Source organism: Taudactylus pleione, unplaced genomic scaffold (assembly GCF_031769625.1).
Source record: "Taudactylus pleione unplaced genomic scaffold, aTauple2 ptg000431l, whole genome shotgun sequence".
NCBI classification, from domain to species: Eukaryota; Metazoa; Chordata; class Amphibia; order Anura; family Myobatrachidae; genus Taudactylus; species Taudactylus pleione.
In genome coordinates this window covers 2,294,857-2,311,386 of record NW_028284833.1, presented here as the reverse complement: position 1 = coordinate 2,311,386, position 16,530 = coordinate 2,294,857, and the positions used below count along the sequence as shown (strand labels likewise).

The 16,530-nt window shown below is 42.8% G+C and overlaps 1 protein-coding gene across 1 annotated transcript in view; it reads left to right on the top strand.

Moving 5' to 3' along the window:
• Positions 1–15,805, top strand: part of LOC148506017 (protocadherin gamma-A4-like) — a 73,164-nt gene extending 57,359 nt beyond the window's left edge. Inside the window, exons 2-4 of the mRNA XM_088447379.1 lie at positions 10,947–11,002; positions 13,320–13,408; positions 15,304–15,805. Coding sequence (XP_088303505.1) covers positions 10,959–11,002; positions 13,320–13,408; positions 15,304–15,521 — 351 coding nt within the window. The 5' untranslated portion in view covers positions 10,947–10,958 and the 3' untranslated portion in view covers positions 15,522–15,805. The remainder of the gene's footprint in view (positions 1–10,946; positions 11,003–13,319; positions 13,409–15,303) is intronic.
• Positions 15,806–16,530: the final 725 nt, after the last annotated feature.

Below are 16,530 nucleotides of genomic sequence, written 5' to 3'. Positions count from 1 at the left end.
TGAATTATTACATGAAAAAAATACAAACATAATATGTGATGTAAAAAGTAACTATGTGTATTAAGTGGTGATGCCATGAGGGGGCCCAGCCAGACCAGCCCCGGGGGCCTTACGCCCGAACGCTCACCCCAAATGTAAAATATACCAATTATAAGGCCTCATGATAAAGGCACATACATTTTGTCAAATGTAAGGCCTCCTGATAAAGGCACATACATAAATGCATCCACATTGAGAGCCAGCTTACCTGGGAGTCACCCCTGGGAACTCCAACTAGCACTACTAGAACCAGCACCCCCTATTGTTCCTCAGCACACTGAATAGTACCTGCAACAATATATGAAAACTATATGGTCATAGAAATCAGAGATATTAGTTGCATGCATTTGCAAATACATGGGAAGCTGCTAGGCCACGTCACGGCTTCTCTGTCACTAGCAGTCCCTAACACTAAGGGGTTCACATCTGGGGTGCAGTGCACCCCGAAAAACGTCCAGCCCAGGACCACCCCAGGGCATCACACGACCCATTCCCCTAGACCTGAGAACCATTTCACTGGGTTCAGCCATGACACCCATCCTTCTATCTTTTCCCCTACTTCAGCCACTGAAGCATTATGGTTCTTACGAAATTCCCACTTTAGCTGCAGGATTTCATCCATCTTCCGGTCTATCACCTCCTTAGGGTCGCTGGTATCATTGGTGATATAGGTGCAACATTTTACTCCAAATTAGGTGGCTAACGTTACGCAATACCCTCCAGTAACAGCAGTTAAATAATGCAACACTAGCCTGTGTTGCACCAGTTCTTTCTTGTATGCTTGCAATTCTCTCCCTGTATACCTGAATGTGTCATCGTACATCTCGGTGATATTATCTATCAATTTAGCAAGTTCCTGAATATATCTAAAATTTAATGTACCCCGAGCAATCCTGGTGGGATCCAGTGCAACTAAAACTTGAAAGCCAGTTGTCTCACTGATTAACTGAGTGGCTTTATGCATGTCACCAGGTATCATATTTCTTTTGCCTCTGTGTTCATATTGTGTGTGAAGATATGGTGACGGTGTGTTTTTATGTATACCAAGCATTTCAACATGTGTGAGGGTCATAATTTCTGGGACTACTCTTCCCAGGTAACACAATCCTTCGGAACTCGGGGAGAGCCAATTATACGCTTTTCTTCCACATATCAAATATACATTATCAGGGAGAACATATGGAATAGTATGCATCATTATCATTAAGCACATTTCCCTTGCAAACAATCCTATTTCTGTGTCTTCCATCTGGTATATGCAAGTTTCTGGCTGTATTATTTTAGCACAATAACCATTTGGCACCTTACCAATAATTTCTTTGGTGGAACTCAATGTATACCTATACCTAAAATATTTCCCACCAGATTTAATTGAGCGTAACAGATCATGGTTTATGGACTCATTATCAGCTCTTTGTGAGAAGGTCATCTTCTGATTATTCCCCGTCACTTCCCAACTCCCGGGTTTATTGGGGTTGGTTATGTTTAAACACAAAAGTGATCTATCTACTTGGAATTGATAGAGTTTGAAGTGAGGTGGTTTGGATGAGAGAAATTTTCCATCCAATGTTTTCCCTTTCTGTAATTCTAAAATGTCCATGATATTCAGCAGAAATGGCACCAACCATACATTATGCTGTCCCTGTGGCACATGTGAACACACCCAGCAATCAGTTTGATTTAACACTTTGCCTACCATGCTATGATAATCCTCTAAAGGATACCCACCCCAGTATGGATTATATTTAGGTTGGCACCGTTGGATACAGTTCTCATCAACTAGGGACCCACAAAGCTCACAAATACAGGAATCTTCAGATGAGAAACCTCCACACCTTCCCCGAGTATCCGGGATGACAGCTCTCTTAACAATAACAGTAATATGATTGGTCAGACACTCCCCTGATTGGCATTGCATTCCTCCTGACTCCACTCCCTCAGCACTGCCATCAGCTCCCATTTCCTCGATCGGTCTCCCATCACAGAAACTGGATATCCCCGAACCGACCAAGATGGTGAACACTCTAAAAGAGAATATGAAAATGAACACAGCAGGCCTATCCATATCTCACTACAACCTTTTCAAATCCTCCCGGAACAAGCTCGCGAGTGACAGGTCCACACTATCAGCCTTGTCTCCGACTTGTTTCTCCACCGGTTGATTGACCTTTTTGCAGTGAGTGGAATGGACCCAGGTATCTCTCTCGGCCACCTTCAAAGATGTAGTACTCGTCAGCAGCACCTGGTACGGACCTTCCTACCGATCAGTCAAACAACCTGAACGCAAGAAATTTCTGATCATTACATATTCTCCTGGTTCAACATCATGACAGTTAGTTTCAGGCATATCATTAGACAACAATTTCAGTTTCTGCTGCTGTTGCTTTAACTGCTTACTCATTGATATAAGATACTTTACAGTTACCTCGTTGTTACCCTTCAGGTCTTCCTGTGGACTTATGATCAAATGAGGTTGCCTACCGAACAATATTTCAAATGGGGACAGATTCAGAGGAGGTCTAGGAGTGGTCCTTATGCTATGTAGGACCAACGGTAATGCTTCTGGCCATCCTAGTCCAGTCTCTGCCATGATTTTACTTAACTTATTTTTAATAGTCCCGTTCATCCTCTCTACCTTGGCACTGGCTTGCAGTCGGTAGGGGGTATGAATACCCATCAGCTTACACATATTTTGAAAAACATCACCTGTGAAATGAGTACCCCTATCACTCTCGATGATTTTAGGGATACCGTACCTGCATACAAATTCCTGAACTATTTTCTTGGCAGTAAACGCAGCAGTATTAGTGGCCGCTGGGGAGGCCTCAACCCAGTAAGAAAATATGTCTGTGCACACTAATACATACTTAAGGTTCCTGCAGTGTGGTAATTGGATGAAATCAATTTGTATCACCTGGAAAGGTCCATCAGTCGGTGGAATGTGGGACGGTTCGGTAGGGATCACTTTCCCTATGTTCTTCCTCAAGCAGGTCAGACAGAACATTGCTATCTTTTCTACTTGTGAAGAAAACCCTGGTGCGCACCAGTATGCCCTCACCAACTTGCACATACCTTGTTTTCCCAGATGAGTCAGACCGTGTACTGCCTCAGCCAGGCTGGGGTAATATGCCTTGGGGGCTATTGGTTTACCTTGTCTGTCCCTCCAGAGCCCGGAGGACTCTTGCCCACATCCCTTGGACTTCCAAATGGATTTTTCCTGAATTGAACACAAATTTTGCATGTCAATTAATTTCAGCATATCAATTGTTTGGGAAGACATAATTTTTTCAGTCAAAGAAAACATTTTCAACCCTGCTGCCCATTTTGCAGCTTCATCGGCCCTGTTGTTGCCTAGTGACACCGGGTCATCCTCACATGTATGGGCTTTACATTTAATTACTGCCACTGTTTTGGGCAGTTGGATTGCCTCTAAAAGATGTTTTAAGTGTCGAGAGTGTGCAACTGGTGTGCCTGCTGCTGTCATAAAAGTTCTCAGACGCCATAGAGCCCCAAAATCGTGCACCACCCCAAATGCATACCTGGAGTCAGTGTAAATGTTAGCAGATTTGCCTGCTGCCAGTTCACACGCTCTAGTTAGTGCTACTAACTCTGCCACCTGGGCTGAGTGAGGAGGACCAGAGCTTTAGCTTCTATGATGTCTGTGTCATTTACAACAGCATAACCTGTACATAATTCACCTGTGTCTGTTTGTCTATGTTTTGTTTATACTCCCATCCGTATAAAAGGTCACATTCACATTCTCTAAAGGTGTGTCATGTATGTCAGGTCTAGCAGTAAAGGTCTGATTCAGATATGTCATACAATCGTGCCTATCATTATGTCTGCTGAACTCACCTCCCGCCAGCAACTCCTCTCCTTCCACCCTTTGTACATCATGTTGTACATATGGTAAATACGTTGCTGGATTCAGTGTGCTGCAACGTTTAACAGTGATGTTTGCAGGTGCAATTAGGGCTAGTTCCCATTTGGTAAACCTAGCTGAAGAGACGTGTCTGGTTTGAGCTGAGTTCAACAGAGCAGATACAGCATGGGAAGTGTAGACAATCATATCATGGCCCAGAACTATGTCCTCACTTTTACTCACCAATAGAGCGGTAGCTGCTACACTTCTCAAACAGGTGGGGAGTGATCTTGCTACCGTGTCCAATTGGGCACTGTAGTATGTTACTGGCATCACCATGTTTTTGTGTAAGGACACCTGCAGCACAACCATCGGCTTCCGTACAGTACAAATCAAAAGGTTTTTCATAATCAGGTATTCCCAATGCAGGAGCTTTTGTCAGGCTATCCTTAAGATTAAGGAAAGCCTGCTCTGATTCCTCTATGTGTATGACACGATCGGGCTTTGAGGAAGAGACTAATTCCTGTAAAGACAAGGCCAAAATAGAAAAACCTGGGATCCACATCCTACAATATCCACACATTCCCAAGAAGGTACGAATTTGCTGTTGATTCTGCGGCAGTGTCATGTTTTGTATGGCCTGGATTCTATCATTTGTAAGATGTCGTAACCCCTGGGTTAAGCAGTGTCCCAAATATTTTACTCTGTATTGGCACGGTGTAGTTTGTCCTTAGCCACCTTGTGTCCTGTTTGCGAGAGATGAAGTAACAAAAGTTTAGTATCATTCAAACATGACATAAACGAGTCAGAACATAGCAATAAATCGTCCACATATTAAATTAGAACAGATCCATTGGCAGGTTGAAAAGATTGTAAACAGTCGTGCAATGCCTGAGAGAAGATACTGGGGCTGTCTATGAAACCTTGGGGTAATCGTGTCCATGTATATTGCACACCTCTATATGTAAATGCGAATAGGTACTGAAAGTCAGGGTGGAGAGGCACAGAGAAGAAAGCAGAACAGACAATGACAGTGAAATGGGTTGCATTTGGTGGGATCTGCATCAGGATGACAGCTGGATTTGGCACTACAGGGAATTGGCTCTCTACTACCTTATTAACACCTCTAAGGTCTTGTACCAGCCTATAACCCCTCCCACCACTCTTCTTTACTGGAAAGATGGGACTGTTGGCTACACTAGCTGTACAAACTAAAATTCCCTGTTGCAATAATCGCTCAATTACTGGAAACACCCCTAATTCTACCTCCAGTTTTAGTGGGTACTGGGGAATTTTTGGAGCTTGCCTACCACTTTTTAAGTTTACCATTATAGGGCTTACGTTTGCCATTAATCCAGTGTCCTGTCCATCCTTGGTCCAAAGGGAATTTGGGACAACATTTCATCTACCTGTGATGGATTTTCATTTAAACTTGTAGAGTGATACATTATCCTTTGAGGAGTGTCCAACATATTCCGTACCTCGTGTACCATTCTCTCTGGGTTATCTAAAAATACACCATCAGGGGTGCAATATATAACACATCCCATTTTACATAACAAGTCTCTTCCCAGCAGGTTAGTAGGGGTCGCAGAAGCCAGAAGAAAAGAATGTTTGGTATGCAACGGCCCAATAGTAACCTCTGTGGACTTTGTTAAAGGATAATGTTCCACTTTACCTGTTACACCCATTGTTGGTACTGTCTCGTTGGTCACCTGTAAATTAACGGGAGATTTCATCACTGACCTGGTTGCCCCTGTGTCTACAAGAAAAGGATATTCAGTACCAGCTACATCAACCATCATGACCGGTTCTTCCCTAGTACTTCCCATTAACCTGACTATCTGTAGACTACCTGACCCCTAGTGTTGGCTACCATTCTCCAATAAAGCATTAATGGCCACAATTGGAGCTGGTGCCTGTTGAACATTTGCTGGTCTCTGTGCATATCCCTTATGGGGATATCCAGGTCTTCCCTGATTTGGGGTTCCTACTCGTTTTACTGTACAATTTCTACTTAAGTGTCCTGTTTGTTTACAATTAAAACATGCCCGTGGATCAGGTGAAAACATGTGTTGTTGTGAGGTTTGAGTAGAGGGTAAAGGTGGTGGATATGGGTAAGGATAGGGAGGGTAAGGGTATTCTGGGGGATATGAGTATGGGACCTGTGGTTGGATTGGGTTAGCGGAATAGAGCTGTGTTTGTTGTTGTGTGGGTTAGTGAGGGCAGGTGTAAGTGTGTGTGCAGGTGCGAGTGTGTCTGTTGGCTGTGATGTTACAGTCATTCCCTCCAGAGCTTGGATACTTACAGCCATTAGTTTTTCGCTCTTTATCTCCCTCTTTTTTGAGATGTTTTTATCATGTTCTATGGCAGACTCTATGAGGTTATCTATTGTGAGTCCCCTCCAGCCAGGCTGTGAGGTCTGAACCCGAGTCTTTAAGTTCTCCTTCAGACCATCCATGAGTACCGTGACTATCATGCCCCTGTGGTGACTGCTATCTTTAATATCTTCTATCTCAGTGTACTGGGTGATAGCCTGCAGAGCCCGGTCGCAATAGTCTTCTGCAGTTTCACTCTCCTTTTGCTTGATTGTGAACATTTTGTTCCAGTTAACTACTTCTGGAAAATATATACCTAATTGAGTCACAATGCGGGAAATGTTACCTTGGTTTACTTTGTCTGTTAAAGGAACGTCACCATCCAATACACAATCCGTGATAAATTTTGTCACGTCGGTATTGCGTGGCAGACAGGCCCTTAACACCACACGCCAATCTTTATTAGTTGGTTCATGATAACTACCCAAATTTCTCAAAAATCTTTGACATTTGGCTAGTTCCTTTTTGGGATCGGGGAAATCATTTATGATGGAATTTAGTTCTGCTCTTGTCCATGGACAATGCATTACTACTTCCCTCGTGGGCACTACACCGTTCGCATCTGCATTTCCATTCGGAACAGTTATTGTCTGAATGGGATGCAGAGCAGTAGCGTTGCTACCTCTGACCTGGTTACCTGGCTGGGGGTTTAATCTCCTGCTGCTACGTATGGTATGAACAACTTCCTCTATGGGTGCAGGGAGTGTTAACACTTCCCTTGCTGTTACTGATGGAGATGGCGGCACCACTCGTGATTGTGGTGATGCAGCATCTATCATTTGTACAGCATGGGAAATGACAGACATTACAATAGGCTCATCATCCACATCTGATCATATACATTTTCTTTATGGTTACTTAAGAGGGGGTACAAATTGCTTGTTACATTTTTATGGGTATTTTTGGTAACTGTACTTGCACCTCCATCCACATAAGGTGGGGGAGGTGAGCGTGAACTGCTGGCAATACTCTCCACAATGCTACCTTGCCGCACATGCGCGCCATTTTGCGACTCGCTCGTATTGCAATTCAGCGCTGCGGATGCATTCTCTGGCAATGCGCTTGCAACGCTAGTTTGCGTCGTTTGCACATTTTTAAGCCACGCATCCCCTTCATGCTGCCACAATTTTAAACATTCACAATATTTGACCTTTTTCTCTCAGGAGCGCATCAGACTGATGTGAAACCGGACATTATCTAATACATCCTTATCAAAACTACAAATTCTGGGAAACGGTCTAACACTCTTCATCATTATTTTAAATCATACATCACAATACCTTATTGCATAAGTACCGTACTTAGGGCCTGATTCAGAGCCTCTCGTAAGCGGCCACTCGTTCGCTCCTAGTGATGTTCGCACAACTGCGCATGCATATGGGTCATAATGCGCATGCGCCAACCAGTCAGTGCGGTCGGAAATCTTCATCATCATTTTAAACCATACATCACAATACCTTATTGCATAAGTACCGTACTTAGTATGCATAATATGACGGGCCGATCCAATCGGCGCCTCCATTAGCAGCACATCATTGTCTAACATCTCTACAGTTTGCATGGCTCCCATTCTGAGACAAAATCCTACGCTTTTCAATAAAGATTTAAACTGGTGAAAGACAATCAAGATACTTTCACTTACCTGTGGACGATTTAAGTCGGTGGCACCCACACACTTGGATAAGATTTGAAAAAGGCAACTTCCACACCCGGATAAGATTTAGTAAGGCAACTTCCACACCTATGGAAGTTTATATGTTGGCCAGTTCCACGCACCTCTCTACAACAAAGACAACATGTACACCTGCTACTGTGTATAGAACGGTAAAGCTACCTACCGAGCGGCTAGACTAACCCTTGCACCTAGCCCTTAAGGATCATACGATACCCTTAACTTTGTCCAACAAATATTCACTGTTACACACTTTTTCCTGTGCAGAAAAACAAACGTTAACCCAGATATTGATAACAATTGAAAAAGGTAGACCTCAACGGCTTTGTTTAAACACGTGGCAGCAGAACCGGAAGTACGTATACGCTATTGTGCAATCATCCGCATACACAATAATGCGAGTACCACACAACCGTATAATTACTTTTTAGCTGCATATGCAAAAGTGCGTCTTTACTGTGCGCAAAACTGCAACTCAACCGCGTACTCAATACTGCGGCACCCCTTTAAATGTTAGGTTCTATCAACAAAGGAAAACAGACTTTTTTCTTTCTTGTCCCTGGATTCTAGTCAGCTTCCTTTGCTCACACGAAAACGGATAGCGATTTTTCAGCACAAAGCGGTTACAGGAAAACCCTGCATGTGGCCACTCCACCCTTTGCTAAGATATCGATAGCCGTATGTTCCGTGTGAGTAGGTAAGTGACCTCACTACTACGAGCCCCCAACTAACGATACTGGATCAGAACCTCTATATACCCCTGCCTGTACCTTCTAAAATCCTACCTATAAATCTCTAAGGATGACGCTAATTTGCGTACGCAGTCTTACAGTAAATAAAAAAACTCCAGACTTGGAACGTGTGGTTCCGAAGCACAAAGTATTATTCAAGTAAAAAGTACAGTCAGTTACACGCTATTGATCCAGACACAATCAGATGCAAAGGAATTATACAGACCTCAAGTACAGTATACATACGCAGCGCTTCCGGACCAGATGATAGGCATCAGCAAGAAACCCCGTCGTCATTCAGCATTCAGCAAGAAGACTAAAATCCCAGTGTTTGAGCACACATATTTATACCCCCCCAGAATAGACCGGACAATAGAGAAGTTTGTTGCTGATGTCATTGGTTCCCAGGGAGGAAGCATCTGTTACAGAGAGTTTAACAGGCTGATTCAAATAGACTCACCCAGCCTCTAACAACTGGGGGTCTCTGCCCTCCCGCCCCCATGCAAAATCCTAACAGTTATACATTTTGTTGCTTGAAGTCTCTGCGGTCCATAAGTTGAGAATGCATGATGCGATCTCCACACCGATAGTACCGGAATTCTGTTGAAAGAGTACGCATCAGTACGAAACCAAACACGGCTTTCTTAGCATGTATAAAACCCTAGTTATCAAATATCTTTATTTCACAGCATTTATACTAACTGAACCAACTTAAATCTTATACTTTAAAGCTTATTAAACCTTATGTGTGAATATGTAATGTGTGTGTATGCGGAGTTTGATATAAGGACGCTAGTTAACTTGGGGCAGATGCGTGCGCATAAAGCTAATAAAACAGCGATTTCATACAAAGTCTTATGCATTCTCTAATATGCAACTAGTTTACAGCGCAATTGTGCGTAGTAATGTGTGTATGAGAAATGGTGAAAGATGCAGTCACATGTTGCTAATAGTAGTATCACCACATGTACTAAAGTGTAAGTTTATCTAAAATGGCGCTTATGCGGCCATTCGCAAAATGGCGTCTTGCGATCTAATTTTCTAAAATTTTAAACTGGTCTTGTCTCAGTCAATTATCCAGCTTCGACATTAACTATTTATTTTACAGTGGGGGTACAGGTGCCGCCCGTCTGCTGGAACTTGTAGTTCCACAAGTGCCAAAGGGCAGGCATGCTGGCACCTGTAGTCCCACTGTAAAATACACTAGTTTGCTTATATTTCCCCACTTTATTACCCCCGTACCCAACGCTCCAGGGGTGCGGGGAAGAACCCCGGGCTTCAGACCAAGCCTGGGGTTAAGGGAGATGGGGGACCTCTTTTTTGGGGGATCCCCACATCCCCTGAAATCCCCGGCTTGGGTTTATAATGCTTTGGCCTCGGAGACCCGGTGAAAAGGTCTCCGGGCTGTGGCATTACAGCCCGGCCGTTTTGGGTCTGGTGCTGGTTTTAAATATAGGGGGAACCCTATGCAATTTTTTCCCCCCTATATTTAAAACCAAGACTGGCCCTGCAGCCTGGTGTTGGTTTCTAAATTACGGTGGAACCCTACATATTTTGTTCCCCATAATTTTAGAAACCAGGATAGGCTGGAAAGGCTTTTGGGGTGGGGCCCTATGTCATTTTTTTTCTGATATGTTTTTTTTTATATTTACAGACAGAAACATACATGGATCACAGCGATCTGTGTATGTTTCTGCCAAACTCTCAGATCACAGGCAGGTGTATTTTTTTCATGAGTTTTTACAGGAGAGTTTTCCCATCTCATGAGAGTTTAGAAACTCTCTGCTTGGTAAGTTCCAGAATCCTATCTTCACTAGTGAAAAAGGTTCTCGAGTTTTGCCGATGGTGAATTGAAGAGAGTTTGCTAACTCTCTCCCGAGTTTGACATTAGTAAATTTGAGAGTGGGAAAAAATGCCCAAACTCTGCCGAGTTTGCAAACTCTCCATAACTCTCAGCGTAGTAAATTTACCCCATAGTGTACATATTATACCAATGTACTTATGATTTTTTTTTTTGTAATCTGTCATGCATGAAATTGAACATAACATTACGGGTAAAAAAAATATAATATATTATTATCATTTTTTTTTTTACATTTCAAGACAAGATCTACAATTCGGTTTAAGTGAAATGCTAATAATTCCAGGGAGGCTTCTAGCATCTGCATATTACATATTTAGGCGTACACTGTTTCTCATAATACTCATTACAATTTTTTGTTTGTTTGTTTTCTCTTCCCCCTTTTTTTTTTTTTTTTCAGCAGGCACAGGCCAACATGGACTGGCACTTTTCACAGACGCAAAGACCTGGGACGAGTGGGTTAGTAAGTTTTGTAAACATTTTCCATTAAATTCTGGTGCATGATTATTATTATTAGTAGTAGTAGTAATAGTAGTATTACCTTTTATTCATAAGGTGCCACAAGGTTTCTGTAGTGCTCAACAAGCTAAATAAAACTAAGGGAGAGATGTACCAAGCCTTCTCAACAGTGTAGAAGTGGACAAGTGAGAAGTTGCCTATAGCAACCAATCAGTTTCGAGGTAGCATTTATCAAGTACATTCTGTAAAATGATAGGTACAGCTTATTGGTTGCTATGGGAAACATCTCCACTTGTCCACTCTCTAGAAAACTTGATACATGTCCCCCTACGTTACATAAGAACAGCTAGCAGATTTACATAAATACATACTTACATATTTACATTGTGCAATTACCATAATCATTAATGTTCACTCTAGGGGCTGGGCCAGGGAGGGCAGCTATCTAATATGGGCACTTTTGCCCCAAAAGGGGGGTGTGGTCACTTGAAAAGGGGGCATGGCATTGAGACACGCTTCCGTTTCATCACTGTAGGGGGCGTGCCCTGCGCTTTCGGAGATGCTGTGCAGCCCCCAAGCTCTCCCCCGCAGCTATTCACACTCGATGTTGATTGTATCGACTAACCTCCCCACCACCGCGCAGGACACTGCGGTCCACGGGTGGGGACGGCTGTTTGAGCGGGGCGCTGTCATTAAAGCAGGGCGCATTTTAACACTTTCAAATTGGGCAGGGCGTGCGCCCCACTAAAACAGCCTAGTGAGGACACTAATTATGTAGAGAAATAGGGCACTGCTTACACAAGCTTACAATCTATAGGGGAGATGGGTGGACACAATAGGGAGAAGAATAGAGGTGGGCAGAGATTGCAGAGTTAGGAGACGGGTTATTAAGATAGAATGCAAAAATTAGTTTTAAGGACACGTTTGAAGGCTGGGAGGTTGGAGGCGGATGAAAGACTGGAGCATAGGAGGGCATGGGTTGTGAGAATGGCAAAACGTCAGGGAGGAGGTAAGACAGCAGTCATTGGCAGAGGAAAGGGAGCAGGGAGGTGTATGTGAGGAAATCTGGCTGCAGATGTATATACTGGTGAGACTGAGAGCTTTGTAGGAGAGAGATAGAAAATTCTAATGTGATTATAAGGGGGACAGAGGGCAGTAAGATGATCGGCAGAGGGGGGCAGCTTAGGTGGTGCAAATAGAGAGGAAAATGATGCCGACAGCAAACTTAAGAATACAGTAGGCTGAAGATGGCTGAGGCAGGAGGAGAGAATTACATTAATATAGGCAAGAAATCTAATTCTGATGCATATTATAAATAACTTCATCTAAATGAAGTTCTTACTTGTATAAGCCCATAAAACCTCAATATAATACCCAATGCTTTTTTATCTATGAAACAAAAGTGCCTTTACTCATCTAAAGTTACAAGTTGATACAGGATTTTATACAGTACCTTCCAGACTCTGAAACAATGTGGAAATACTTATTTTATTTATTTCAATGACTTAGGGCCTGATTCAGAGCCGCTCGCAAAAAGCGAGCGCTTGCTCTGAATCAGGGCGGCCGTATGTTTTTTTTAAACCTGCCTCCTGGCCGCTCGCTATGCTGTGGGTGACCACCCACAGCTTTTGCGAGCGGCCAGGTGATGGTCACGACCATTGCGCTTGCGGCGAGACCCTTGTGGTAGGGTCTCGTTCCCGCAAGCCCCATTGAGCTTTCGGCTCTAATAGAGCCGGAAGCTCACCACTGACATCACTGTTGATGTCAATGAGGCCACCACCAAACGGCAGGTGTTCCTTCAGGAACGCCTCCGTTTGTAAAGCCAACCCCCCTCCCCGCCTACAAAACGGGGCGAGCTGTCAATCAACATCGACAGCCGCCCCGTTTGTAGCGAGCCCTGGAGCGAGTGAATTTCTCACTCGCTCCGGGGCTTGCGCACGCGCATTTCCCCAACATCAACCCGCTTGCGAGCGCATAGCGCTTGCGAGTGGGTCTGAATCAGGCCCAGATTCCTTAAACTGAATTGAAAACAATGCCTATTATACTGAGCTTCATCTTAGTTAACTGGTGCCAGATTGTTAGCGCTATGTGACTCCTCTGCAAACCATCCGTGCGCAGAATATACAAATTGCACTTTAAAATGCTGGGGTTTGTTCCAACAAGTTTCTGAGTAAAGTGACAATATTTTCCTGTTGTACTCTACACTACTAATATACACCTGGTTATTGTTGACTGCGTAGAAGTTTCTGTACAATTAAATAACATTCTCCTTATTTTCAATTTACCATATATTCCCGCTCAATGTCTGATTCCTTAGCGCTCAGCCTGCAGAAGAAGCCGGTGTCTGGCCAAACAACCCTGTGGAAACAGAGAGGCTTCAGGCCATGATCCTGGCATCAGCAACTGGTTAGTTTTTAAAACTATTGTGCATGGTGTAATATTCAAACGTTCTTCAAAAATATGTCATACAGCCAGTGGCGGCTCCAGAGATGGGGCTGCAGCGCAATTCAAAATTCAAATAAGGGAGCCACACCAACTGCCACCCCAAACGCTGCCAAACATCGCTGGCTGGGACTCACTGGCAGTTGGTGTGACTCCCCTATTTGAATTTTGGACTGTGCTGCAGCCCCACCCTTGGAGCCGCCACTGCATACAACGCTATCCCTCGTCAGGGTTGGACTGGCCGACAGTTGTACTGGGGAAATCTCCAGTGGGCTCCACTACCTGAGGGCCCACCTCTCCTCTAAGACGTCAGGTTCCAGACTATGCTCTCAAATTATACAATGTTACTCTATTAGAGGGGAAGCTTGGAGCACTTCTATAGAAACTACACAAGATTCACTTAATGGTTAGCCAAGCATCTGTGGTGGCTGGCCACACGGACTCTGGTGGCTGGTCACACACCTTAAGTATAGGCTGCTATGACTGTATTTCCCCGGTGGGCCCTTCTTGCATCAGTCCGACACTGTTCCTTGTGCCTTGTTCTTAGCCCTTAGGGGCACATTTTTGCAGAATATACTCTGAAAACACCCAGTTTTGGGGAGTACCCACAAATTTTATAAATAATCAGGATTTAAGATGGAGGGATCGCGGCAGATATCGGACATATCCATTTCTGACTACAAAGCAGTGCCCATAGTGTTCTATGGTTGCTGCTATTCTATTAGATATGAAGATGGGCTTCTGTATCGCAATTTTTTTTGAAGACAGGGATCTTTTGGATCCCTCTCCATTGCCCCCCACTAATGCTTGTACCAGCCATTGACTGTGCATGTACAATTAGAGCATCAACACTGGACCCAGAAGCAGTCTGATAGGGTAAGTTATCATTCTGCTTCCAGCAAGATATTTTTCCTAAATTCGTGTGAAAATTTTCATTTTCACTTTGTGAATTTAGGCAATATTTTCATATTCCATCTGCATTTAAAATGTGGGATATGATAAATTGGCCCCTGAATGATTTATTTTACAATGTAAAGTAGGCTTTCATTGTACCAAAACTCATTGAACTATGTTGCAATAGTCCCGTAATACCTTTATCAATACTTGTTGACAATTCCCAGCGTCAACCCTAGTGACTTCTAAACAATACAGAGACATCTCCGTGATCATTATACTATAAAGAGAACATTCTAGTCCTCCATACATTCTAGTCCTCCATACAATACAGAGAGCATCCTAGTGACCACTACAGAGTACAGAGAGCATCCTAGTGAGCGCTATAAAGTACAGAGTACATCCCAGTGTGCACCATAAAATAAGGACAGTATTGATTGCAGTGACCACAATACAATACAGAGTATTCTACTGAATAGCATACAATATGGAGAGCATGTTACTGACTGCCTCACACTACATCCCAGTGTTGACCAACTATGCTTTGTTACTTTTCCATCCAAACTAACCCAATTTTGTAACTGATCTATTGATCTTTATGCATATAAATGTTAATAATAGATTCCGTTGTATAATGTTCACAGAACACAAACATAATGAATCCAAAATATTGTCAAAATCAAATGCATGTCAAGACACTGCCTTATCTTGCGACTCGAGCTTAAGATCTCCACATATCACTCTGCAATAGCAGGCAGCAGGCTGCCTTTCACAAACCCACTGCCTGGGCCACCTTCTTTATGCCAAGCATTCTGACAGACTAGGCAGCCCCAGGTAAATGATAGCTGGAATCTGATTGGTTTTTATGGGTAACACCTCCTTTTACTCTCTTTGGAAGGTTTGATAAATCTCCCTCTGAATCTGTGAGCCGTTTTCAATTTAAATATTTCCCTTTCATGTTACAGAAGCTGCTGAAAGTTCCAACATTGGATGCGGCACAGGGACTATGGGTCTGGGGGCCTGTTACGGGCCGCAGTTTACTCTGCAGCATGTGCCTGACTACAGACAGAATGTGTATATCCCAGGAACTGCTACTCTTAATGCTGCTGTGAAACAGGAAGGGAAGGCTCCTGCACCTTCAGGAGGGAACAAGAAGAAAGCGTCCAAAAAGGAGAAAAAATAACATTTTGCACCAACAGAGTATAACCCGCTAAGCACTTAACCCCAGCCAAACCATGATGAATGTCCTTGTTACAAAGAAAGGCAAAAATAATGAAGGCAGCTGTTCTAATGAAGGCGATTGGAAGTTAATTCTCCTAGTAGAAATTGCCATGAAACCGTATAAAAGAGTATTCTTATTTTTTTGTTCATACATGCGAATAGAATTTATATTAGCCAATGGTACTTTGAGATCTTTTTTTTCTGACCTACTGTATTAAAAAAAAAAAGTTTCTTCTAAAACCATATTATTAAAAATACATGAATAATAATAATAATAATAATAATAATAATAATAATAATAATAAAAATAATTAAAAAAACATACACAGGTCAACCTATGATATAAAACAACATAAAGTCAACAGACTCTAAAAACTTTGCACTATAGATTTAAGTAGCGAAGAAGTAACAAAGTTACTGAGTGAGAACATTTTCCTCCTTCCAATTATAGTTCTTCTTCATGTCCGACCCCCCCTCCCCAGTATGTTTCAAAAAGTTGAACCTGTAAAATTAAATGGTTATTTAATAGCAACTCAAGTTAATGGCTATAACTGTTACTAAAGGGTCAAGCTGAAGAGATGTTTATCGGGAACAAAAAAAAAACATTCAGGTTTGTGTATTTTATGGTTCATACATATGTACGAAGAATAGGCACGTAAGTCAGATAGCCACAAATGTTTGGTATATGGACATGGCTTCTAGAGTGCAGCTATTTCGAAGGCCAATCTGGTTGGTTACGCAGTATAATGGTCAGTATGGGAAATAAAATAATTCAAACAAAAAGGAATGCTTTAAAAACAAAAATGAAAAGATAATGAAATAACTGGTAGGAAGATTAAGTAACAAGATGAGACAATAAGACAGATGTATGGGGAAGGTTATATGGAAATTGTAAACCTTGATTTTTAAAGATGTTTTTAGCGTCTGGTTGGTGCCCGCCGCCAGTACAGTGCCCAATTTTTTTTCTATAT